Source organism: Patagioenas fasciata, chromosome 4, assembly GCF_037038585.1.
Source record: "Patagioenas fasciata isolate bPatFas1 chromosome 4, bPatFas1.hap1, whole genome shotgun sequence".
NCBI lineage: Eukaryota > Metazoa > Chordata > Aves > Columbiformes > Columbidae > Patagioenas > Patagioenas fasciata.
Window position 1 is genome coordinate 66,757,650 of NC_092523.1, and position 27,775 is coordinate 66,785,424.

General features: G+C 37.6%; 1 protein-coding gene across 2 annotated transcripts in view; it reads right to left on the reverse strand.

Moving 5' to 3' along the window:
• Positions 1 to 2,551: 2,551 nt before the first annotated feature.
• Positions 2,552 to 27,775, reverse strand: part of HSPA4L (heat shock protein family A (Hsp70) member 4 like) — a 29,261-nt gene continuing 4,037 nt past the window's right edge. Inside the window, exons 2-19 of one of the 2 annotated variants that reach the window (XM_065836252.2) lie at positions 27,333 to 27,390; positions 25,713 to 25,853; positions 24,490 to 24,612; positions 22,908 to 23,007; positions 20,872 to 21,005; positions 19,699 to 19,943; positions 19,537 to 19,613; positions 18,224 to 18,375; positions 17,602 to 17,708; positions 17,065 to 17,198; positions 15,914 to 16,116; positions 13,188 to 13,289; positions 12,531 to 12,668; positions 11,513 to 11,638; positions 10,210 to 10,317; positions 9,004 to 9,123; positions 8,280 to 8,441; positions 2,552 to 7,823 (exon numbers count right to left, since the gene is read on the reverse strand). In XM_065836252.2, the coding sequence (XP_065692324.1) occupies positions 7,629 to 7,823; positions 8,280 to 8,441; positions 9,004 to 9,123; positions 10,210 to 10,317; positions 11,513 to 11,638; positions 12,531 to 12,668; positions 13,188 to 13,289; positions 15,914 to 16,116; positions 17,065 to 17,198; positions 17,602 to 17,708; positions 18,224 to 18,375; positions 19,537 to 19,613; positions 19,699 to 19,943; positions 20,872 to 21,005; positions 22,908 to 23,007; positions 24,490 to 24,612; positions 25,713 to 25,853; positions 27,333 to 27,390 (2,425 nt within the window). In that variant the 3' untranslated portion in view covers positions 2,552 to 7,628. The remainder of the gene's footprint in view (positions 7,824 to 8,279; positions 8,442 to 9,003; positions 9,124 to 10,209; positions 10,318 to 11,512; positions 11,639 to 12,530; positions 12,669 to 13,187; positions 13,290 to 15,913; positions 16,117 to 17,064; positions 17,199 to 17,601; positions 17,709 to 18,223; positions 18,376 to 19,536; positions 19,614 to 19,698; positions 19,944 to 20,871; positions 21,006 to 22,907; positions 23,008 to 24,489; positions 24,613 to 25,712; positions 25,854 to 27,332; positions 27,391 to 27,775) is intronic. The other variant, XM_071808073.1, reaches the window with a different exon arrangement.

A 27,775-nucleotide genomic window follows, 5' to 3' on the forward strand; every position in this document is an offset into this window, starting at 1 on the left:
GTGGTCTCAGTATTTGACCTGTTTCTGAAGAAGACTCTAGAATTGTCATTAAATTCATAACAGAATCTTCACAAACCTTGCTTACATCAGTGAAAACAATTCCTCACACCAAAGTGAAAATAACATCACCACAGAGATGAAGGGGTTTCAAATCAGTGCAGATACTTCTGGGTTAGCACTTGCATTGTGTCCCCTTATGGGTGATGTTCGGCCTTGTAAAGTGATACAAACTTAAAACCAAAGGACAGATTTTTCTGCCTAGAGCCAATAACCAGTTTAAATGAAAATCTATTAATTATTTCCCTAGGGTATTATGTCAGAAATTTTGATTGACTCCCTTTGAAGCTACTTTTGTAAATTTGTGTTTGTAACTAGTGCTTAGTTAGCAGGCAAGCAGCTGAATTAGCAAAGAAGCTGGATCCCTTGGGTAATGATATCGGCTAAGGTCATTTAAATGGATTGGAAGAGCATAATCAAGGATGCAGTATATTTGAAAGCTTCCTCAACAAAGGATCAGCCCACTAGTACCAGCAGGAGCAATGGAGGATTGGGAAAGGTAGTGTCAGGGTACATGGTAGGGACCCCCCTGTGCTGTTCACGTCTCAGCTGAGAATATGTTTCTACTGAAGAGTTAGCCAAGTTCAGTGCTGCAGCAAAAAATATGTATGAGAGAAAAACCAGCATTTTCAGAACTCTTGCATCTGTTTAGTGATGTTTTGGGGAGCTTTTAATTGTGTCTAACAAATAATGGATTATTTTCTTTCTCTGCTGACTTACCTTCCACTAGCTGTCTCCTTCTTGAATCTATAAGGATGAGAATATTTTCTGGGCAAATATGAAAGTAAAATACACTTGACTAGTAGTTTAAAAATGTTGTACTTGCTATAGAAAACACTGTTTTCTTCTTTGTGACTCAAAGTGCTTCAACACTACTGAAGATGCAATTAATTTCTTATCAAAGGAAGGGCACACCGGTATTTCTAGGGAGAATAAAGAAGGCAAGACAGAGTTAATCTGAGAAGTAAAGGTTAATATTTACTTGGAGTCACGGTAATGATCACTGGGACCTTGTTTCAGAAGCTCTGTGACAAACGTGCATCTCTGGGAATAAATTAGTTTTATTCTGTAGGCAGCTCTTTTCTCCCTGAAGCCCCATCAAGTCAGCTCCTTGAGATAGCGTTAGGATATTACAGTGCCAGATAAGCTATTTTTCAGATGAAATTTGAAATTCACTTCTTCACAATGTATTTCAATATTTTGATGCCAGTATCATTAGTGTGACATCATGGCTGTTCCTTGGAATTCCTTCAGAATTTCAGCTGATTACCTTAAACTTCTTTTTATGTTTACCTGATTTTGTTAGAATAGTTTATTTTCCTCTGTTGCAGTATAACAGTGGAACACTTCCCTTGATTGTGAGCATCCTTGCACAGCTGATGCATACTGGAGTGTAAACCAGCTAATTGAGTGGTCTGAGATGCTCAGATGGCAAAGTAGGTTAAAGATGGTATTTTCCCCAGTACTGACTTGTTAAGCACATGGAGTTGAATTCAGATCATATATATATACACACACACCCCCCTCATTCTTAAGGAGTGATTTCTTTAGCCAGAAGCACCATATTGCTATTTATCCTATATTGTGAGATTCTCTGTAAATATTTGCAGATCTGTGCAGCGCTGGTGGTGTCAGATGCCCCAGGGGCAGGGGGTCTGCAAAAGATGACATTATTTTTAAGTCAATGCATGTATACATGTTGGGTTTTTTTAAGGAAGGACCTTTCCCTACCCCTGGTTCCCAAACCTTGTCTGTGAAATGAATGATATCACTGAAATACTTTATTAGACATTATCGAGATCCACATATGCAAAGCCCGGAAAAAATGCAGACTTCATGAAGCTTTTCAATGTATTGAGGAAGATGGATATAAACATGTTGAGTCACATTGTGTTTTGATCCATTTATATAAGTTATGCAGATATTCTACAGTCCTTGCATATTGGTGAGACATGAAGGAATTCCCACTGCACTGCTGGGACATAAAAGAACTCCTGGAGTAAGCCCATGGACTGCTGCTTCACTGCTGTGCTTCAGAATCTTCTCAGAGAACCAACAACGCCTGAAGCCATCACTTTTCCTAAGCAGTTCAAGATGCAGGAAGACTATGCTTTGAACTTGTTTTTATGTTGCACTACATCATTCATGGGAGATTAATTACTTGAAATTTGGCAATTCATGCTTATCCAATGGCACAAATGTGATTGCAGATGTGAAAATGAGCACAGTTCCCCAGAGGGAAAGCAGTGGTATGCTGGAGTGCAGTCACGGTATTTCTAGGTAACTTATCTGGTGGGGTTTGGCAGGACAAGAGTCTGCAGCTGACTGGGACAGAGTGAAGTCTGAGAGAAACCACACCTAAGCCAGCAGAGTAGGGTGAGCCACCAGAAATGTCTGTTTCTTACCTGTGGTCTTTTGGGCAAACCATACATTGTCTTAAGCCATGACTTCAGACAAAGCTTCTTTTAAGAAAAAATGAGGTCTTGCCTGGTCATTTATGGTTCAAGTAGCAGCTTATATATTTATTATAATTATACACAACCTTGACAATCCATATTGCCATTCAAAAATAAATTGAAGTATTGTCAATATGCACATGGTCTGTCACTAGTAAGAATCCCATTTACATACATAGTAAACATTTTGCATACTTAAAACACTGCTTTGAATTCTAACACTCCCATCTCTTCCCTCCCCCCATCCTGTGGAGATATGTTTAGACTATGTAAACAAACTCTTCCAACTATGCAACATTCAGGGAATACCACCTTTTCTATTAGATTAATTTAACCATTTCAGCACTTTGTCGAGATGGCTGGTAGGTATAGCTCTTAATTGCTTTTTGTTTAAAATGACTCATCATAGATCACATTGCAGTGATTCCTGCTTTTCATTGCTTGATATATTTACTTCTGACCAGGAAGATGGAAAACAGGGTTTAATAACTGTATCGGTTAAGTCACATGAACACATTCCTGTTTTAGTATCCCACAGGGCTGGTAGTCACATGAAGTTGTTTGCACTGGCTATTTACATGTGTATGTAATAGGTGACCGAAATCTTCAAATTTCAACTGTGGAAAATTAAGACTTGAGCTAAGAGTTAGCTAGCACAGACTTTCTCTATCCTACTAACAGTTTGTATTTATACCCCAAGTGTTATCTTGGGAGTTGAAATGAAAATTTACAAGGTATTAACTGCCTTTTGTTAAGCAACATGTTTTTTACTACGGCTTTTGACAGAGCATTTCTGTCTCCGGGTGCCTGAAAGGCGAGAAAACAGCATAACAAAAAAATTCTAAGAGACAACATAATATTCCTCCATCCAGTTAATGAAAATGCTGATGTAAGCACCTTTAGTGCATGTAGCCACTATACTGAGCCACAACAAAGTGTGGGCATCTGGGCCTCAGTTTAGAAGGGCTCACAGAAGTCAGCATATTGAAGTACTACAGTGGTAACACACAAATGAGAACCCTGTTTTGAGGAATAAGGTTCATGCTGAAACTTACCTGTGGGAAATGAATTGAACTTGTTTTCTTATGGCAGCTGGCTAGGTGCTTTGAGCCAGCAAATGCAGCATATTTGTAAAATGGTTTCAATTTTTTGGAAGCTACTGTTGGTTAACTGAAAGGCATGGACAACCAGAGCCTTGATAAATGCAAAGATTCCAATGTTTGTTACAACTGTAAAGTTCTCACAATAATGACAATACTTAAGAAGAAGTTTCCTGCCAGTTCCTTGCCCGTTTCCTGAAATTATACCTAATCCTGACAGTGAAAAATCCCACTGAAATACAGAGTATTTGAGAACAGTAACAGGAAGAATCTATACCAGAGACTGGAGTTCAGCACACTGAAATGACTCAGAAATATATGAAATACTTTCCAATGCTGGAGATAAAAAGGAAACTTACCAACAGACAGAGTGGATGCTTTAGATTAACAAATTTCACTTTAAAGCAGGAGAATAAAACACTTCATAGTGGCCACTGCAGCAGCCATACCCCCTGACTGCCCACAAGCCTCCACAACTGCAGGCCTGTCTGCTTCAGCAGCAACACAGCAGCTCCCTGAGTGGGCAGCCATACCCAACAGACAAGGGCACCTTCTCCCTCATTCTGCCAAATTGTCCTGTGAAGCCGGTATGGTAACACTAGTCAGGTGCTTCACTTAAACAGCTTGGAGGATTCAGGATCTCAGGATCCAACTGCCTACTCTAAGTTTTGCAAGCATGCCCCGAAGGCAATATTTAAACAGGGAAAGAGGGACACTGCCAGAAGCAAAGGAGAGAGAGGATTCTTCATTCAAATTCAGACCAAACAAGGTAAGCAGCTGTTATTTTATCATCTAGCTCCCTTGTCAGTTGAAAGAAAGAGGAGTATAGAAGTTTAACTTCAAGGGATTGTTAAAAAATCCAAATGAAGTTCAAAGAAAATCCTGAATATTAACCAGTGTAATAAAAGATGTGGAAAAGAAGCCATGAATCTGTTGTAAAGCAGCTAGCACCAACTTGGTTCAGTAAAGCAAACTGATTTGAAAGCCATTTCTTGAGCAAGTTCATTAATGGTCAAAACAGGAGGGAAAACGTCCGTGGTCTTTAAAGGGAAGAAGAAAGGTGTTACTGGTAAAATACAAGTATTTATGCGGTTTTGTAAGTGAACTTTTTATGTAAAAGTTGTAGACTGTGATTAACAAGACTTAAAAAAAGAACACAACCACAAACCACCACCCCACAACTCTACTGCCTTTACAAAGATAGCATGGCTTCCTGTTTTCTTTTTCTGTGAGATGGAGGAAACATTTTCAAACATGAGAACTGTATCTTGCCCTCAACAGAAAGTCTGACAGAAAGTGTTAGCAATGAATACCTGCTTTTAAAAATATACCAGATGCATAGTAGCATACTACTGTTGGTTCCTTAGCAAAACTTATGTTGCAAGATGCCCATTCTGGTGCTGTCAGGGATAACTCGCTTGAGTCCAACACACAAAACCTCATCTTCAAGTTTTGCATAGTTTATGTAAGTACTTGAGAACCTTTAATCTGTGTCCTGGTAAAATGTAATCTGTTTTCTGTTACGAAGAGGACATCTGAAGTCATACACTCACACATTCACGTGAAGCTCACTACAGAAAGAACAGTTTTGCCCTCCAAATGGGTTTCTTAACAAGCAGTGTGCTATCAGCAACCAGCTTCTGTCTGCAGTCTTCGGACAGCATTTCTCTTCACCAGGGATCTAGAGACAGAGCAGATGCACAGCAAAAAAAACCCACCCTATTCTAGTAAGAAAACCTTACTACAATTGCTTGTCTTAACCATATCTGCCTTTACACTTGCTATATTAAGCTGCTGTAGAATTACTCCAGCCTTTATGCATAATAGCCTGAAACATTTGTAATGTAATATTGAACATTTGATGATGATAAGCAGAAGGCTTTCTGTTCTTACACATGACCTTTTAGCTATTGACAAGCTTACACTGGAGTGTAAGTGTTTGAGCTCTTCTGCCAGGTATCAGAAGTCTAACACACAAAGTAACACGTAGATGGGTTTTAGGAAGCCGATACTTAAAGATGCTACTCATTACATTGCTGTGGTAAAGCCATTTAAGATATTAATGATGTTAAAGTCTATGGGACCAGAGCTAGTTCAGTCCTGTCCCAACTTCGGCTCAGGACAACTGACACTGGAAGTGCAGTCACCCCCTCCATACCAAAGATGCGTGGCTACAGGAGCAGAATTCAAGACTGAGGTTGCCGAGTAGCTGCAGCTCTCTTCAAGGTCACTCAGTTTTTGTTAAAGGGCTTTGAATATGTAAACTCAAGATGTGAACCATCCACAATTGGTTGTATAAAGGAGGAACAGCAGAGCAAAATGAAGTACGTGCATCTCCATCACTTGATGTCGGTCATGAAGATGCAGTTCTAGCACTTGAGCTAGTTTGTATACAGCTGTAAATGCTGCTTCCTTTTCATGTGAAGATGTGCAAGTACATTTCACCTCTATCAACTACAGCTTGGGTCACAGAATTTCTCTGTAGCATGAAGAGTGGTAGAACATGAAGGGCATGGTTGGAAATAAAATGGCTGTCAGAGACAAACAAGAGCATGACCCTTCACTTGTTTACAACAGCACCAAGCTGCTACAGGAAAACTGCTGCAGGAATGCCCGATTAACATCTGAACACCTAAATGCATTTCTACAATGGAGCTCAAGTCACTGAAGAGGTACACTGCAACTAATCTCAGTCTCTTATGCTAACTATACGAAAAGTGGTTTCTTAGGTCAAGAGTAGCCTACTCTGGTAGTAGAAGAGTTGTTTCAAGTCAAAAGAAGAGTGACTTGCTCTGGCAAGTGCTACAGTACCTTCGTGACTGACAGAAGCATTCAGAAAATATGAACATACACTGGACTGTGACAATGTCTAAGATGCATCAAAGAAGATAGTGACTCAACTGTGTAATACGTTACAGACACTTTCATTAGATCAAGTAAATGACCAAAGATTAATTGGTAAGCTATGCAAGTTCATCAAGTAGATTCTGTCTTTGGGATAATAATATCCAGTTTGTTTTGTAAGTTCTTTTGTTTAGATCCTTGACCAAAAGGTTTACATGCAGAGTACCAAGGCTTAAGTAAGCTCTCTGTATTTCTTTCAAGTTTGTAAGAAACAACATTTAAGCAACCTGAAAAATCAGGGTGCCAATATCCAGCTCACAAAGCAGTTTGTTGTTTTTCCTCTGCAGCACATGACAATGATGTAGATTTCATTCGAAACTAAAGAAGTGGAAATAGTAATATGTGCACCAAGACATTTTCAAGGGAAAGTACGCAACAGTCCTTGTACATCCTACCGCTCCATACTATGATCATTAGCATCATCCTATAAGCACAGTACGTTATGTACAGCAGTGTGCACTGAGACTGTTCACTTAATCTCAGCACTTGGCAGAGCCATTATGCTAGCATTCTGTAACTAAGATTGTTAGTGGTATGGGAATCTAAAAATTGTTTAAGCTTGTATTATTCAGTTTATATGAAAAAGACAGTACAATTCTCATGGTACATCAAGATGGACTAGTATGCCAACTAACCTATTTCAATATTTAAATTATAACAATACAATAACTAGAAAAGGTCAGTGCTTCAAGTGACAAGTTTTGCCACTTCAATTCCAATATTTTTCCAAAATAAAGATGCAATTAGATCTACACTTGAGCATCAGTAGTGCAATACAGTATCCTTTCCTGAATAAAGGAGCTGAGGTTTATCCACAATAAAAGCTTTAAATAAGGTAGATTGTTGCCATTTATATATCAATTCTGTATGTTTGATATAAAATATATTGGGAAAGCTTAAACTGACGTATACAATCTACATTTGGCTAAAGCTCCACATAAGCAGCATCAGTGGAAATGAACATCGGAGGTGTACTTGATATAAAACACTTTCAAAACTACTCAGCAACAAATGACAGAAGGTTGGCTAAGAATAACTGAACATCTGAGACAAAAAGAATGGACCCTGTGGTTACTTGCACTATTTTAATTAAGGATAAGAAATGCAAGATTTAGTCCACTTCCATTTCTCCGGGTGGTTTGGTCTGCTGAGAATTGTCCTTCGCTGGTTCAGGTTTTGTTTCAGTACCACTCTGTCCATTCACTGGTCCATTGTGTTCCCCGCTAGCCTTTGCCTGCCCATCATTGGGAGGTTCTATCTTCGGTTTGGGCTTGTATATAATAGGATTACAGAAGCTATCCAATTCCTAGTTGTAACAGAAGGGAGAGAACAAGTTCATTTGGTGGCACAGTAGTCACATTAAACTAGAATGTCTCAAATTTGTTTCAGGTTCATAATGACCTAGAATTTAATCTTCAAGGCCTTGACTTTTCAATTCTGTCAAGTCTAGAAATGTAAAATATAACCTTGTATTAGCTAAAGAGCTTTCCAATCTGTTAAAAGCCTACACAGTAATCCATTTTCTAGCAAGCCTGGTGCTGTAACTCAGGGTATTTTAAAAAGGGATATTCAGGGGCTCAGGAGCCAAAAATGAACACTGATAAAACTCTCGATCCCTCTGTATGGATCTTCACATAGCCTGAACACTCTGCAGGTCTAATATGTTCTATCTCAATACAGAACTCAAAATCTTGTTAAAGAAAACCCCCAAATCCTGTTAAAGAAAAACTAAATAGAATGGAACATGTACTTTTTTCTTTACCTTAGATTTTGTCAGTATTTCTGCCACTTTGACAACTGGATCCTGAGTTAGACTTAGTTTATTCTGAGCATTCATTTTGCTGTTCAACCAATTCATAGCCTCAGTAACATATTTTTCAACTTTTTCCATCTCAGCAGGATCTAGGTGATCATATTTTTCATCCTACAGAGAAAGATATTTATATCATCAATTAATATTTGCTTCTCACTCAATTAGGAATCTCATGGACACATAAATAGGATAACATTGCTACAACCCACCAGAAATATTTTAAGAAGCATTTAGTATGGAGAATGTAGAACAAGACAGGACATTGTTTTTAGACATGTGAAATTTTGATCTTAAGTGCCCACTGCTGAAGCATAGGTTAGGAATGAAGTTGCAAGAAAAAAAAACACCTGAGATTTACTGTAGTTTGAGTAAGTAACCCCAACAAATAGGAAGTCACAGGAACAATGGTAACAGCTGTAACTTGAGATAGCCATTTCAAGTGGTATAGGTCATCATAAAAAAAGTATCCAGGATTAATTTAGGTTCTCATGAAAAAAACATTTTTACTTGCAATCCCGAACAGTTTTAGAAGTTCTCAGGAGCAGAAGCACAACAGGCATTTGAAAACAGCTTAACGGAGAATCCTATAGGATTTATTTTTAAACACAAAAAACACTCTAAACCAAAATCAAAACACCCTTAATAGTTCATTCCCTAAATAATTTCCTTCTACCTTATTTTTGTATGCTTCTACTGCTTTCATAAGGAGCTGGATCTTCTTTCCCAATTCATTTAAAACTTTTGGTCTCTCTTCATGTTCCATGTATCTTTCCTGAATAGGCTGTCCAAATTTCTGGAAAGATAAGCACAAAGATCTTGACAAAATGCAAGTTTACTTTGGTCTAATCTAAGAATAAAATGTGGCATTGGAAGGGAAGCTGCCTATCACTCCTTTTCCTGCTCATTCAAGAACTTAATCTCTGCATTTTTCTTTAGTGCAACAACAACAAAAAAACCCCCTGAAGTTTAAACACAGGAATAGTGCTCTGCCTGTGTGAGGCTTAGCATTTTGCCATTATTTTCAGCAAAAAGAGCGTTTGGAACCATGCACTCAGAAGAGAAACAGGACAGGATTTACACGGATGGTTTAAAGTAGGTCACCTGAAAACTTTCCTTTTATCCATTGTCCATTTTCTCCTCCTCTTGACTACTGGTATCCAGGCAAGACAGCAGTTGCCAGAATTGACACTGCTGTCTCCATTAGTTATCCCCTGCCCTGACCTGAGAGAAAAACAGCTGGAGCCTGAGAACTAGATATGTACTCAAAACTTATGACTACCCAAGTAGCTAGTCATTCATCAGAATTCACATCTTTCCATGAGATTACTTATTTTAGGGTTTATCATTCCTAATCATGATACAGTGGAATGTGCTGTTAAAACACTCTTCAGCCCTTATCATTAGACCAAAAATTCAGTTTTATGATACAGATAATAGAACACCACTGAAAATGGGAAAACCAGAGCACTATTCTGGAGTGTAATTCTGAATACCTGAGAAAGCAGTCACAAACTACTCAACAGCCTCTTTCAGACTGTAACAAGACTGACAGAAAATTCCCACATCAATTAATTTTACTGTCACTCGTGACAGTCTAGTCTAATTTTGACTGTTTTCAAATTAGGAGCACAACTGACATTAAAGCAAACTGTATTTCTAGTTCTAAATACTACGTTCATTTCATAACTAAACCACATCAAGATACAATCTGGATGCCCATACTTAAAAGTTAATTGATTAAAAAAACCTCACATCTGCGTATGCACATATACAGCCCTCATTAAACCAGCCTTGCCTCCTTTAGCCATGTATACATATATAAACATCCCCACCTCCAAACACACGCATGATTTTTCTAGAAAGTAACTGAAAGCCTTACTCTTAATTCCTGAAGCTTATCCATGTATACTTGTTTTGGCTGGTCCTCTCCATCTTCATAAAGCCAGTTTTCTGTGTCCTCCAACATCAAGGTCAGCTTGTTTGAATCCTGTGAAGTAAGTTAGGGATACACTCTACTTGCGCAGAGAACATGACAAATGAGACTTCTTCCCCAACACAGGAAGAAACCCCCCTACTCAAAAAGGACTGTTTATAGTCAGTTTGAAACATTCAAAGCGATAGTGAAGGAAAATGGTAATTAATAGACTTCAAAGCCAAGATTTTACAGAACGAGGCAGGAGAGCCCTACTAATCTGGTTTGCCCGTGAATTTTATGAGAGTTACATAGCTTCAGAATTAATTTTATAAGAAAGCATATGCATCTCTTAATAACATTTTTGTATATTATCTTTACATGGAAAGTTTTGCTTCTCAGGTTCTCTGATAGCAGGATGGAAGAAGAGACAAATTTGGATAACAATATATACAGTTGAAGTTAGAATTATTTTGACTATTTGCTATAAACAAAGATTTTACCTTTAGTTATTCAGAAATAAATATCTTCTCTATCTCCTAAACTCATATAAGAGATTATTTTGAAATTGGTATGAGAAAGGCAGCCTCATACCCTTGAGTTTATACTGGAAAGGCATCTGTAGTGAGTTGCTGGGTTGATGACCTGGTAATCCAGAGACCAGACCTTAAAACTGCTGCTGGACATCTGTTGTTTCAACTACTCAATGACTGTAAACCAGCCACTTTATTTAGATGGCTGCTACAGAGAAATGATGATAGGACAAGTGTTCTTTCAATACTGCTGTTGCAAAAGCACAGTGTGCAGCTTTATTCATCACCTTTACTTGGACTTCAACAGCATGCTGAGATCAAAATACTTTTAAGGAGGAAACAAATCATGTTTCTAAGTTAATGAAATTAGACAGTAAGACACAGCACTACCGGTACTCCACTTCTGCTAATTTTCGTTTTGTTCTCGCCTGCTCATGCCATTTAGAGGCTCATGGTGATCTGTCCCATCTTCCTACTCCCACCACAGGATTTTTCTTTTATATCCGTATCTGGACTCTTTCCTCGCCACTGAGAAGCTTCTTAGACAATACAGAACTCTGCATTCTTGCATGTCAAATGCCAGGTGTAAGTGTAGTTTGAACTTCACTTCTGTGAAGCCAATCCATTTCATATTCCTAAACAAGCCCAAGAGACCCCTGCCACCTCCACATAACCCACACTCAAAACTTTTACAAAGGAATTTATACCAGCAGCTAAAACACATAGCCCAGTCTTACTTCTTCAGTGATGAATTTCTCGAAAACTCCACACAGTTTGTCTCTGAAGTCATACACATATTCTTCAACAGCATTCTTAGCATCATTTCTTTCTTTCTCAAGCTTGTCTTGCATCATCATCTTCCCCTGGGGTGGAGAAAAGCTTTTTTAAGACTAAAAGCATTTCAAGTGTCGAACTTGGGCATTACTACCTTGAAACTGTATCACAGAACTCTGCAGAAGCCTGCTAATTCACAGTTACTTATTAAAATTATCTTCACTGCAGGCAGAACTGGAATGGGGGGAAAAATGAGTTCATATTTGAAGCTGTTTGGCAAGTGCTTTGATGTAAATCAATCAGGTATCAATTATGATCTGATCAGGTTAGACAGGACTAGAAGACAAGTCTTGACTCTGGTTTGGAAGTCACTCGGAATCATTCTGCCCTACGAGTATTGTTTCCTATTTTTCAGACTGACCATCTTTCACAGAGAAGCTTATGCCGGTAGGATCTTCACAGATATAATACATACTAAGTTCAGAAACGAACCTGCCTTTCAGCAGGTTTTCCACATATTATAGTACTTCCCTGCTGATGTAGGACTTGAAGGGCAAAAATGTGATGTAACTAAGGACACAACTTTTGTGAAGCACCAAAAGATGTGGCAACTGCTACTCCAGACCAGGCTCAGGTCAGTCAATAACAACTGGCATTCCTGTAACACACTGTGCAGCCCTGACTGGCAGTCCTGGGCACTTCCTGACTAAGAAAGGAACTGATATTTCAGCTAAAACTGACTGATAGGTCAAAGTCATGAGATGTGGGTAGTTAAGTCTAGTGAAATAAGATTCACCTCACCAAAACAAACCCCAACCAAAACAAACCCCAACCAAAACAAACCCCAACCAAAACAAACCCCAACCAAAACAAACCCCCAAGAAATCCTAAATTAGACGGTAAGTTTATGGTTGCAAATATTTTCTAGATAATTATTTACAGTGACATTAATTTGAGTGGTCATCTATTTATGCTGCTTACCTCATTTTCTACATAGCAATTGATAAGATCTTGTCCCAGTTGTCTATAGAGGCTTGCTTGTATAGGTAGATCAATACTCTTAACTTTTGTTTTAGCCTTTGGTTGGGCTGGAGGATCCTGCTTGTCTCCAAAAGCAGCCTATAAAGAGATGTACACTATCAAGAAACTTTCAAGAGTATTACTACAAAAACGAGAGACAAATGAAACTAGCAAGGCAGCTACAAATTAACCATATGTAAATAAAGAAACAAATTATTCCTCTGCTATTCAGAATCACCACTACCTTAATTAGGAACCAAACAGGTGAAATTTAATTTCTTTAAACATAATGTGAAGAGCTATTGAGAAAACTTGTTCAAAAGACAAAGACACTGCATATTCTTCTTCATAATGTTTTCAAGTTTCCCTAGATTCCATCTTCGGTATAAAATTGTGTTAAATAACAGAAACTTACTTCAAAGTCTTAATCATAGTATACTATGTTGGTAATGAAAATGCTAAGGTAGAATTCCTAACTTAACCACTGCAATAGGGCTGTACTCCTCCAAATACAGTCTCATGTATTGCAACTAGGAAGATAAATAACTTTGAGAGTACTGGGCCAAAAATGTCTAAGGGAAGCAGCGTTACATTTCTGTATCAATACTGAATACAAACTTTTGTTTCGGTTCCTGCATTTTCAGTTTCCTCCTCTGCTTGGTTCTGTTGTTCAGCTTGACTTTTCTGAATACCTTCATCTTGATCAACCTGCATTTTATCCTAGAAAGAGAGTTACATAACTGAATACATAGGTTTGCCATGAAATTTAAGACTGACACTCATCACAGTACCTCACAGATAATATATGTGGAGTTAAGAATCAATCTTAAGGATTTTTGATTCACCATGTTTAAACAGCTATTTTGATATACTACATTCATTTATAGCTTTCTCAAATTAAATGGAAATTCTATTCTGCCTGTCCCCCTTGAAGTAATTGTGATGTTGCAGTCTGTCCCCTGTACAGAATTACACTAAGCACCGCAAATATTCCATTTTCCATTAGAAATAAATACATACCTAACGTATGCAAAGAGCATTCTAGAAACAGACCACCAACAACACAGGCAACAACAATACTTTCTCTATGGAACAGCCAGAACTTTGACCTCATACCATTTTACACCTAAACTTTAAAGTTTGTAATCCAAAGCAGAAGTAATTTAGTCATTGTTATTTGTTACCTACACCTGTCTCATAAGACCATGAAAATTAGTTTCTGCAGTAGCCTCTTGGAGCACACTACCAACTGTCTTACCTCCCTGCCCCCTGAAATTAAGGGGGTTTCACTTTTATTTATCTGTAGTTCACCTATGCCTTATTCTAAATGTAAGGATCTTAAAGACATCACTAATTACTAGTGCTGATTGCTTGATTCGGTTTAAGAAACACAATTCCCTGTTATCATTGCAAAAAGCTTTTAATAACATAGTAATGTGTACATCTGAAGTTTTCAGAATGATTCTAATATTTCCTTGTCCAGAGCATCAATAAACAACGAGCTATAGCTGAGGTCTGAAAGGTCTAAGATGACTGCTATTACAAGGAATTAAGATTCGTGGATTAAAAAACTATATGTGCATGTAAAATAATTTACTGTTAGCTCTGCAAAGTACAAGAAAATGTATTTAGGGATTTCAAACTCTAGCACAGGTACATATGCAGTTCAGCTATGTTAATTGATCTGGCAAGTTTTTAAAAATAAAACTTGAAAACAAGAAGGCTACTTTTACTAAGTTTAAGTTTTGGCACTTCAGAGTAGAAAAACCCAAACATCCCCATTTACTGTTCTTACTGTTCACACAGAAAATGCAACAACTGGAAGCAACTCTTTTGCCTACACAAAAAAGCTAGAGGGGGAAATACTACATATATACACCACAAACCTCCTCCTCCGAGTCGACAGTATCATCCTCAATAATGAAAGGTAATTGCTGACAAGCACCATTGCAAAACAGAAGACGTGTTAGATGAATGGAAGCCTGATAAAATGAAAGCCTGAGCATGGAAGTGGTTACTTTGGTACCAAACACAGTGTATTAGTCTTAGTAACCTCCACATGCAGTACACTTATTACACTAGCTGCCAAATATGTCACTTTTAACCACTTTTCACTTGTGTACCACTACCAGATGCAGAGCACCAGTCCACAAGGAACTGCATCATTTTTGGCATTTCAAACACTCAAATTCCTGGAAAGCAGCATAATATTTACAGAGTTGTTTATATCAATTATGCAATGCTGTGTATTTGCTCTAGTTCCTGTAGTATATTCAACTGAAGTGGGGAAAGCTGCTAAGGACAGATTTTAAGAGATAATGACAAGAAATGCATTCACTTCTTCCTCTAAATAAAGCTTCAGAGTGTTTGCAGTCTGTCCAGCCTTACTCCCTAAGGAAACCCCGCCTCAGTATGTCCAACAGCCTATGGAACTGGTCACCCTGCTGAGCAGTTTGCAGTCTCAGACATCTACACTATCATGTCTCTCCTCTGTGGGCTGCAACATAACCAAAATTCCAAGCTCCAGAAGGACACAAGTAAAAAAGGAAAGGTTGCCAAAGCCACTGCTGGTGTGCTGTTCCTGGCTGCAAAGTGCTCCCTGGGACCCAGCCCTCAACTCCACAGTATCAAATGGAGCTGCTGCACCTCACTACTCTCAGCAAATCTACGTCTGGTACACAGGGCACCATCAAGAAAGCTGATCCTCCTCACGCTAGAATGAGAGAATTGATGGGTAGAATACTGTGAGCCAGCACTAAGGATCTGTAGTACTTTAATACACTGGCCAACAGTGACATAAGGAAATAAAAAATGTTCACTTCTCAGTATTAATGACAAGGCTGCTGCACATTTATTTCCAGTAATTCTCCCCTATGGACTTACAAGCCAGTTTGTAATAATTACCAGCACTGAAGCAGATCAAGAAATCTCTTAGTGAAAGAATGTTTATGAAACAAAGAAATACCATGGAGTTTTGGCTCCATGAAAATGTAGTACTTGAGGAAAACCAAACCTTTAGAATTATTTGTCAACAGTTCTCATTAAATATTGTTGCCATTTGATACTAATAGCAACACTAGATAATACTAAGACTAGTAGAGATGCTAAAAAACAACGAAAAAAACCTTTTTTTTCTTAGAATCTGTTTTTGTAGGTTTTTTCCTCAGTGCCACATGTCACCAGTACTTTAATAATAAACAGACATGAAGAAGTGTGTTACATAACTAGAAATAATTTAAGGGTGGAGAAGTAAGTGTAAAAAGCTATACACTATGATTTAATCTCCAATTATTGGCTCTCTTCTCAGAATTACAAGGGGTGTAGATATTTACAAGTTCACATACCAGCTCATCATCTCTGCCTTGGTTCTTGCTTGATGATTCAGTGTCCATAGGTGTGTCATTGTGCTCTCCCTCTATGTGCTGCTTCTCTATTATAGAGGCATTAGCCACACTGAAAAGGCCGTGAATATTGACACGCACTTTAACCTTCACTTTGGAATTGTCACCATCGTGTTGGGGACCAACATTTTGAATAGTGAAACGCCCTTGAAAAAACAAAGAGGGTTTTAATAGTTGTTCCAAAAATAGTGAAAGAAGAAAACAACAAATAAAATACATTCCTTGAAGGGTGTTAATTTCAATAGTAACTTTATACAATTTAAGTCAAATCTCTGGAAACTTCCTCCTTAGCTGTCATTTCTACAGCATAAGCTGCAGCTAGATAACCTAAAATCTGGTTCCCCAATTATCATCAGTGAACTGGTAATTAACAAGATGGTTTTGCTTTATCTGTGTTTCATTAAAAAAACACAAAAAAACCAAGGTAACACTTTATTAGGTGTTCTGTTGCCTCTCTAATTATCACACTAGAGAATTGCTCTGCGATTCATCTCAAATGGTTCCTTTTATCCCTAAAGATGACAGACTCCTTCCATAGACAGCTAATTGGGTAGTGCCAAGTTTATATCAAATTCCTAAATCAATAAACGAAACCGTAAACTAGTCGACTTCTCAGCGTCTCTAGTAACTGCAAGTAAGGTAATATTAGCTACCAGGAAACTTATTCATACCATCTAATACGTTAGACTCCTACAGACGCTTACATTCAGGATATGTCTATTCTGTATGTTCTTAGATTAACAGAAAAATACAGACAAATACCAGGAAACTGTCTAGTGCTAACAGCTCCTTTGATCAAATCTCTTTGAAAAATCTAGGCTGCCACATTTTAGAGAGGTTGAAAGAACCAGACAATACAGCACTAAAATCTTTGTACCGCCTTTTTTAAAATGAAGACTGATACAAAGAAGAAAAAATTGCTAGTAACTGCCAAAAGACACCTAAACCAAGATCGTGTGGAGCCTTTCTAAAGAACCTTGTCTTTCCTATGATCTTGGAAATACAGAAGTAACATCTTAAAAAAAAAAAAAGAGAACCACTGTTGCCATAGTCAAGAGGAGTAAGGTATAAAGCTTTTATTCACATGTTCTTACCTATTCTGGAATCAGGATAAGGCACTTCATGTGGTTGGGTATAATAAGCTTCTAGGTCAAAAGGCTCTTTCTTGTGAAAAGTAATTACTTTTGAGAATGGAGCAGCGTGGTTCTTACTGAAGACTTCACATTCCCTAAAGCAGTAAAATATTAACAAAGATTAAACCACTGAACATAACAGATAATCAAAATCAAGGTATGCTAATGGTCAGCAGCTGTGCTAACCAAGCAGCTAAGTAAACTAGTCGAATTCTGTTTACGACAAGAGTTCCAGGTTGCAGGCCTACACGCCTCAAAGCCAGAATACAGATCCCATATCACACTTAAGAAGAAAAAAAGCAACTTCACACAAACATTTTTTAAACATATTTCCAATTAAGCAGTAATCGGAAATCAAGAGGTATAATGCAAAAAAATTAGAACTGTTGGAGTGGGTGACAGCTTCGAAGTCTGAGACCTGGTCTTTCCCATAGCTTAACATTTTTCTTTACATACACATACAAACAGACACTTTTTATCAGGCACCATACAACTTACCCTGTTCCTTCTTCATAAGATGATTTCCATCGTAATGTTACAGAATAAGGAACAACATCTGTGATGGAAAATTCACGCACTTTAAAAGCCGGGGAAAGAATTGCACACTAGAAAGCAAAAAATGAAATTTCGTTATATCCATGTAGTCAAACAAATAACAAGTACAATAATAAATACTTTAGGGCAAAAAGGTTACAATTCCTTTAAGTCACACAGAGGTCTTGCTTACTGCAGAACTTTAAGAGAAAGTTCCCATGCTTTGTAGAAAGTTAATTGAACTGAAGGACTTAATTAAGGTAATAACAGATGCTACTTCCCTAGTGATTGTCAGTAAAGGCAGCCAGCAAAGCTTCCAAATGATTCCACAGAAGTGGAACAGTGCTATGCGGTTTACCAAATTTAACAGGCCTCTCACAAGACCATCCTTCTAAGATAACTCAGTGGCAAATTACCAGATGAAATACAATCGTTTCTGACATCATCACTGTCACCAACTGGTGAAAGAACAAGTGAGACTCTACATCTTGTTTCAGCTATAGTACCTTTTGTTTTCAGTTAGTTGTATTTCATTAGTACATGAAGTTAAATAAGCAATACTGAAGTTTAATTTCAATAACTATACCTGCAAGGCACAGCCTCTTGCAACAGCTTCATCAGCATTTAGTGTGGTGCTTATTTCTTTACAGAAAAAGTTAGAGATCTGTTCCTTCACTGCTGGAATTCTAGTAGCCCCACCTACTATTTCTATACTGTAGATATCTTCACGCTGAAGTTCTAGAAGAGAGAGTGCATGGCCTTCAGTTACCATCAAGATAGCAAAGCTGTCTTTGGACAACAACAACAGAGTTCCCTTATTATCTAGACAGAGACAAGCACTGAATATATTCAATAGCCGACATGATCCTTAAAATCAGCTTTGTCACGATGCGCCCTATTCAAAATCTCTGTCCCTCCTGTAGGCTACCAAGTTTTCTAGTTACGTAGTCCTGGAAAATGCAGAAGCCAGGACAGCTGTTCTCTGAAATGTACTGTCCATGTGCATCCCCTCTCTGATACGTGTAAACTCAAGTGTGTGCAACTGGGTTTTCTTTGGTAGCACCGCACTACTGGACAACGCCTCACTCCTCACAAACAAGAACAAAATGAATCCCAAAAATACTTCATTTTATGTTTAGTTTACTTTTGTTTGCCAATAAAGAAAAGCAAACCCCTTAACTAAAAACACTAATATTAGACTGTGCTCGCAGGGTAACTTTTTAATTCTGGATTCAAGATACAACTGTCAGTCCTTAAACAGTTCTGCCCAGCAATTATTCAGTTTCTTACTTCCTGGTTTAGTTATCTAGCCAAGACACAAGGTAAGCAGAAGTTTTCTCTTTCTTTTAGTTGAAGATGCTGTAATTAGGGCTAAAACCTTTTCCTGGCAAAGTCTAATTCTCTCCTTTATATTACATTAGGCAAAAAAAAAAAAAAAAAAATTGTTATTTGCACATGCTTCAGATAATTTATTTTAAGGATATACTGCCAAATTCTCAGGTCAGTGAGGACATGTATGTATCACATATGGAACAGGCTGGCCAGACAGTTGCAGTAAAGAATAATAGTTTTTCCCATCATGCTTTTGGTTTGGTTGGTTTACATTTATTTTTTTAAATAGTCTTTCATAGGGCCAACCTTTTCCATTATGCAGGGTGAATGAGGGTCAATAAATCAGGGTTGCAAAGTGACAGGTGCACTAAATGAGGCAGGAATGGGATCATGCATATATGACAAGCATATGAATGGAACTTACATTTAACTTTTCAGTACTTAGCTTTGCAATTCTAATAAATACAAAAATATATTAAAAAGATAATCATTAAAGAGATCTAGGATAACTGAATTACTAGTTACTTTCTTGAACCGAAAATAATACCTAAATTAGCTCCTACTTACTAGCTTGCTCCATGGCTGCTCTCAGAGGAGGCTCCACTCTGGCCAGCAGGGCAGCACACAACTGCTCGAACTGAGCTCTGCAGAACAGGGAAAGCGTTTCATGTCACAGGACAGCACAGAGACCCCACCTCACTGCACTGCAGTGACAATGATGCACAGTACCTGTTCATCTTACTGGAGACATCAAGGTCATTCATGAAGCACTCAATATTGAGTGGAAGGTCAGAAGCATTTGCACTCATAAGCTTCTTTAGTTTTTCACATTCCTGATACAATCGTAGCAGTGCTCGGGGATTCTCTTTTACATTCAGTTTGTATTTTGTCCTAAATTCTTCAGAGAAGTAGTCTACCAAAGCCTCATCAAAATTCCTGCCACCTAAGAAAGGGTCAAAAGTAGTAGCTAAGACCTGCACAGAAGAGCAGAGATTAAAAAGTTTTTAGATAATGTTCACTTAGATACAGAGATAGCTTTCATACAGACACTGGCTTTAGAAGTTAACACCTTTAAACACAGGTTTGATATAGGAAAATTAGTTTTCTCACGATTTTCTATGTAGTTGCCCAACAGAACTTTGGAAAAAAAACCAAAAAAACAAAAAAAACCAAACTCCTCAATTATTTAGTTTTTGCCCTCCCCAAATAAAATACTATTGCAGCTACCATGCTATTTCCTACCATACTGCAGCCCCTACTCAGTTTACTAACTTAAAGACACACTAGGATAGCTATTTTGTCATCCTATTACTAGTTCTGTGTCATTTACTTAAAACAGAAAAACCTTCTATCATCTTCATATGACTTCAGATGACCACGTTCTGCTACCAAACAAATATATAAAATCACTCAGCCATCAGCAGCTCAAAGACAAAAATATCCCAACTGGAAGAGAAGACTGTTCTGTTTTACTTCATATCTTATTGAATTTAGGTTTTGAATCGTCACAGGTGGAAGAAGAAAAAAATCACAAAGCAATTCAGGACAGTTCAACAACTTCCCATATACAAGTCAGATGCACAACTAAAATGCTTATGAGACTACCAGAAAATGCATATATTTAAGTGATATGACGTAAAAACCGTACAATAGGCTTAATGACCAAGTACTTTTCAAAAAACTCTCTGGGATACCTCATTTTTGCATTTTATAAAAATGGATTTGCAAAACAGCTGAAAAATAATAAATGTTTTGTATTCTGCATCTAAAAAATATTTGCTATAGATATATATTTATTTATTCACAAAAAAACCCTCAAATTCCCACAGAACAGTACTTTGAGTATTGCACAATTAAATACTTCAGGTATATAGGATTATACTGTATAACTTCAAATATTACCTTCAGTTTTCCCTTGTTAAAAGCACAGATTGAAACCTGATACGCAGAATGCCCCATATCTACAAAGACCACGTTTCTTGGCTTCTCTTCCAAGGCTGGCAGATCTTGCTTATATATCCCATAGGCCAGTGCAACTGAAAAACACCAACCCACCAAGTTAAGGGAAAGCTGTATGCAACTGTAAACACACAGTAAAAGCACTGCAGAAAAAGCCAACAGAAAGACAATACTTATGGTTCCTCTTTCTAAACATCTCCATTACTCTGCCCAAATAGAACATAAGCGTCAAAAGGGTCACAAGTTTCAGACCATCATGAGTTGCCGTGTTCTTTATTCTCATTTTTTACTGTTTGATTTATAGTTTTACTAGTAAGCTACCTCATGTTCATTCATATAATTGACATTTAACTATTCTGTATAACTTAACATCTCTTTCCAACAAGAACTGCATCCTGTGCACCTCCAAAGCACTGAAGTCAGTCATGTATGCGCCATCATAAATTTAAATTTTTAAATCTGGGATTTATAAGACTGATTATTTTTGCTTCTGTTTAAGAATTATTGTTCGAATATAAAGCAGCTCACCACAAAGAAAGTTAACAAGTTAAAACCACATTTTTCACCGTCAATGGAGTAAAGAGATGCCAAGTGAGGGTTCAATGCTCCTAAAGCATCACCTTGTATTTCAGTTCTGCTTGCAGACAAATTAACATTGTAATTTGTGACATGTCACAGATTGAGCTTCATGCCTACACCTCTCCTTTGAAATGCCTTACTTTCAATATTTTTACCTCTGTTTTGCAAAACTCAAGCATGCTCAAGAGAACAAAAATGTTTTAGAGACTATTTTATAAGAATTTAAGACTTCATTGCCAGCACTCATTTGGAAAGACTATAAATCACACAATTTAAATCAAGGAAAAAAAAAAAAGTTACTGGTTTAAACAGCTCCAACTTAATTCCCATGAAGTGTAACATGTTTTTATACACTACCAAGAGTCCACCAAAAGCAGAGGAAGGCAGGAAACAAACTACTTCATAGAAACAACAGTTGTGCCAATGCTACAACTGACAGGATTTTCACAAATGTCAACTGTCATTCTCCCACAGACTTATGCTTGACTTGATTTAGATATTTTGAAAAGCCATACAGTTTGTTTCCAAGTATGATCAGCAAGTCTGCTTCCAGAAAGTTTCATAAAAATGCAGTTTGTGTAGAAGCAGCTTTTAATGCATACATATTACGTAGTTGAAAATGAAAAGTCCTTGGATTACACGTTTTAAAATTTCCCTTCAATGTATTTCACTTCAAATAAATAACAGGTTACGATAAAAAAGTATTTCACCAATACTTCCATGAGACTTATTTTTAGTCCAGCACACACATCTTCCATTAAGCTGGAAAGAAAGTTCAGTTACATCACTGTTTTATCAAACTGAGGAAAGAAGAGCTATATTAAGAGCTAACTGTAAATAAACTGAAAGAGATAAATAAGGTCATTTGGAAGTGCAATGGAGAGCAAAAGCATGGGAAATATCACGCGTCTAAAGGACCTCACTACATAACTATAAATAACATACTTACTGTAATCGTTCAGACAGATGCAGGTGACATCTGATAATGCTGTACTACACTAGTTTTTAAAAACACAACTGAGAATTTAGGTCAGGTGCACACCCCCGCTGGATTACGAAGAGATTCCGAAGCTAGCTCAGGCCTTCCCGATACAGATGCTATAGCTGCACCGTACAGTAGACATAAGAAGAGATGCCAGCTTCACTTTGGCAGCAGGGCAGCTGTTTTCAGGTGGCACTCTAGTCAAGTTAGCAAACCCAACCTCTCATCATGTCTCCTAAGTGCTGAACACCACCCTGCTGACACAGTTGTTGTGTTTCCAGTTCCCAAGCTGGATCGGGCAGTGCTAGCCTGGGTAGCTTTTTCCCAAGCTCCTCATTGTGTAACAGGAGTACATCATCACTCTCACGGGTTCAATAGCCTGAATGCGTAAAAAAAAAAAAGTGTTGCTACCCTTTACCTGCTGTAGTTTCATTCATCAGTCTCAGACAATTTAATCCTGCGATCTGTGCAGCTGCCATTACAGACCTTCTCTCAGCATCAGTGAAGAAACTGGGTACCTGTTTAAAAAAAAAAATATACAGGATATTATGAAATATAGACTTTTTAATTTGAAGAAACAACACTATAAATTTCAGTACCACAAGAAACTGTTTTGTGCTAACCTCACATTAATAGGACAGCCTTAATCAAAGAGCTAGGTAATTCATTTTAGTGCATATTTTAGTTAAAACTTAAAATACGTCAAAAATGAAGCGACAGACAAAAGTTGCATTTTAAACAAAGTAGATTTTAGCATGAAACAACTGAACATGTTTTCTCAGATTCTTCTGATGAGTCTCTGATTTTAAAATCATTACCTGTTTCTGAAAATGTTTGTATAGCATAATGTCAACACAATAAATAGTCATACATAGCCCCAAAATAAGTTACTGCACTACAGCAGTACTGGAACTAAACTTAATGCTGAACTGTGTGTTACAACTGAACTTGCATCCAATTTTTAGTTATCACCTCCAGCATCGTGCCAGCTTACAGTGCGCTACAATATTCAGTTCCACCAAAAATAGCTGAAGCACAATCAGAGCCCATTTAGAAACCAGCTGCAATCAGTTGCTACATCTGCTACTTGTGTGAAGTTTCAGACATAGAACTGCATTCTAGCATCTATTTCATTAGCTACCACTGTGGTGTATTACCAAGGAACCTTGTTTGTGTGGGAGGATTCTCTGCAAGTGTCTTTGTATACCATAAGGAAGCAAGGAAAAAGATCAAAGCAGATTTCTAACAGCCAAGTATAAAGCTTTCCGGTTCCCATGTCTGTCTGACAGAGAAGGGATAACCCCAATACTTCATGCCCAGACTTCTCACCAGAAGTCAAGCAGTAAACAAAGACAATGTGAACAGCAGACATTTAGGACTTAATATCAGGAACAAAACCTCATGTTTTCAAGCTCTCTGCTTCCACTCCCTTCCTCCCACCCATGGGTGTGAAAACTAGCTAAAAAAAAAAAAAAAAACCACCACCACAAGTAAATGAGACAAATAAAAATACTTTTTCAAACAAACACAGGCAGCTTGGGCTTCTCAAATTGCAAGTATGACCCTAAGAGCCATAAAGTTCAGGCAACTCAACTATACTGCAACCCACTGTTCAGCTATGTAACAACGAAGAAATTTAACATGAATTTGGCAAGGTTCTGAGAAACCAAGGAAGACAAACTTACACATGGGACAGTTCCCATTTATTACTGGAACTATACTAGTCAGGACTACTCTATGTAGCTCTTTGAGTTAGCCAGTTTCAATCAGTTTAAGAAGTATGCCCTCTCTGAAAGCACATTCTTAACAAATTTTCAATCTCCTCATACATGATTACAAAAGTATCCTTATTTGGAAAAACCTATAATGAAGGCCCATTCTTGGGAGGTGTGATTTCTATCCATTACTTGTATCTCTTAGCATCGCACCACAGCATAAATGGTATTAGCTCACACAAAGTTATCTATAGAAAAAATTGCAATAAATATATTACAACTTACTGAAATCACGCAGTCTGCCACTGGCTTCTTCAAAGCACTTTCTGAAGTTTCCTTAAGTTTGGCCAACAACATTCCTGTAATCTGTTCAACTGCAAACAGTCTCTCTTCATCCAGGTATCTTACCTGAAATAGAGAATTGCACTTCTGTAATAAATCATCTCAACTTTTCTCTAAGATGTGTGTCTTGGACACTTATGGGGGAATTTTTGAGCAATGAGACCCAAGTTTAACACCAGACTCTCCATATCAATTGATGCTATGGATTTGTGCTACTTGCACCAAATCATATCAGTTCAGTTTAGCTGAAAATTGTTTTGTGGGAAACCTCAACATCTGAGCTATCTTGAGGGGCTACTCACAATGGTAAAATATTTCTGTTCTTTGTATTAAAAAAATTAAGTAAACCCAAACAGACAAACAGAAAATGCATGATACATATAGAATCACATGCATCCTAGCAAGAGCTAAAAATAAAGAGTTTTGGAGCAAACCCAAGGAACATTTGCTTCCTGCAAGGGTCACTCAAGTACATGAGACAGGAAAGGGGCAAACGAGGCAATTTTAACAGTCCTGCCCTGCTCAGGAAACACATCTGAATCTTCAATGTTCATGCAAGGTTCTATGTTCTGAATTCCTGATGGGTTGCCATCTTTCCAGCAACCCCAAACACTTCCAGGGAAACCCAGAAAGATGTGTAGCAGCTATATTTACACTGAAAACTAGCATGACACAAGCAGGTAATACAGAAGAAACTCACATGGTATGGTAAAAAGCCCCACCACAAAGCAACCCAAAGTACACTAAGATGACTGGGAGATTTGCCTCAGAAGTACGCTCCTGATTCAAATTAAAACGCTGAAAGACACATTCAGAAACTGAAGCCAGGAGGCCTGAACTTTGAGCGGTTTCCAGCCATTTAGTTTGGAAGTAAAATAAAAATAACTTGTTCGCATTACATCTTCAGAGTGTTACCTTGTTTTCCTGAAACTTGGTCTCTGCATGTCTTTAAGATGAGAATAATACACACTGTAATTATATGATCTGGAGGTAGATCTAGTAAGGTAAGGTGAAAAGCTACTAATGGGACTACAGAAAGATGATACAATTGATGAAAACCTCAACAGACATCTCAGAGAAAGTAAAATATTTGAGCACATGTTACTGCAAAGGTCCGAAGTGCTCATCTCTACCACTAAGATGTCCTGCACAAAGCTCTAACTCACCTTTACTCCTACAGAGCCATTCGGCATCTTCTGAAGTTCATAGGGAAGTCTGGCCCTTTCAGCTTGTATGTAAGGATCTTCAAACGCTCTTCCATGCAGTTTTTTGAAGCCATGCAAAGTATTTTTTACATTTGTGACAATCTGTGGAAAAGATATTTTATTTTTAATTACCTATGATGTGCAGATGATAGAAGATGATCCGGAAAGGAACTATGGTTATGCTGTGCTTAACGCACATATTGAAGACCCGTGTAAAGCCCCACAAATTTACTGGAAAGCAAATGGTAGGGAGAGAGAAAAAAGCATCAGATTTCTAATCTGTGGTCTCCATTAAAAAAATACAGTCATGTTTACTTCACTCTTGAACATCCACTAACTTGCTCCCATCAATTTTCACGTTACCTTTTATTTTAGAGGACCTGTCGACAGAGTGTGCCATATTTTAGATTATATTATATATTGTTTCAATGGCTGTCAATAGGAATGAGTGAAGTTATTAACTACATCAATCTCAAACGAAGCTTCAACAAATTAATGCATTTCACTTCAAAATTCTCCTCTAATTCAGATCCTACCTGGGCATAAAGCCTTCCCACACCTATTCTCTCACCGGTGTTTCAATCTAATTGCTTTAAGGACAGACTTCAAGCAAAGTAAGGACCAGAACAAACACATCATAAAAAACACAATATTTAAGCTATCAAAAGAAATTACTTTAGGGCAATTTCTCCCAAATAAACTAGTGTACTTTGCTAGTCTAAATAGGAAACTTTGTAGCTGGTAAAAATACTGACAGGACATCTCTTTGCGAGCAAAGTTTGGGTGTTGAGCTCAGATAAATAGTCTAAAGTTTCTCAGAATGAAAGTGATCCAGCCTCTGCATATAGTCGTTGCTCATGGCATCACCAGTGGGCTCTATTAGCTTTATACCCGCCAAGCAAAGCAGCTTTACATTTCCAGTCACCTACACTACACACTAAGGGAAAGGAAGTCCTCTTCTTGGCATGCTAACACGATACGTGAATGCAAAGAAAGAGAAATACCCAACCTATTCTGAATTTGTAAATTCACACTGGCTATTATGAATTTTTACACATTTTCCTTCCAAATGAAGGTTTTCCTAGGTTGCAAGTGAATTTACAAAGAATTAGAGAAATATTACTTCTGTTCGAAGTTCCAAATTAAGACAGTGAACTAAGATGCATTAATTTTACATTATAAGTAACAACCAATATCTATACCAAACTTTTATTGTACAACTTCAGTTTCAACATTTCTAAAACATAAGCGCAGTATTCCTCCTCACTCTCAACAGAGATCTAATTATGAATTCTATTCTTGCTGTCGTAAGTAAACAAGTAAAAAAACGTATTTTACTGGGAAAGAAACAAGGTATTCTGTTTCTTCCTAGTTCTCCACTCTGAATGTCAAAACAATGCAGAAATACTGTTGCCATTTTAAAATAAGGAACGAACAGCTGAAGCAGGACATCTTACTGTGAAATGTATACGTATTGTAGAAAACTAACTCTAAGACAGTGAAATATCAAGTTTATTCATTACTTTTCTTTCCACAATTCAACAGGAGACAAGTCAGGTAAGTGGGTTCTGATCTGTTTACCTGGCTTTTTGCTGCATTCCCAATCGCCCGGGTCTTGGATCCTAAAGATATACATGCTCTAAATAAAAACAGAAAAAAAAAAAAAATCAGCTTTAAAAGAAAATATTATCAAGTATCTACATGGTACTCTAAAACAGTCATAAAAACTAAAGTAGCAGAACACGGATGTGGTATTTAACAGCATTCCTGTGTGATGCACCAGAACTTGCAGGGGAATTCTAGTTATTTTGTGCTTTGCAGATTAGTTTAGAAACTGCAAGCAACCACAACTGTTTTCATTGTAATTGTATTTAAGGAATTCTTTAAAAGCTAATGTGTTCTACAGATCTTATCGTGAAGGTAAGGAATTAATGGTTATTTTTGGGTCATAGCCTGTAACCAAAGAACCCTGTGACATCTGATTCAAAAACCTGAACTTCATCAGTCAGGTTTCCTTAACTGAA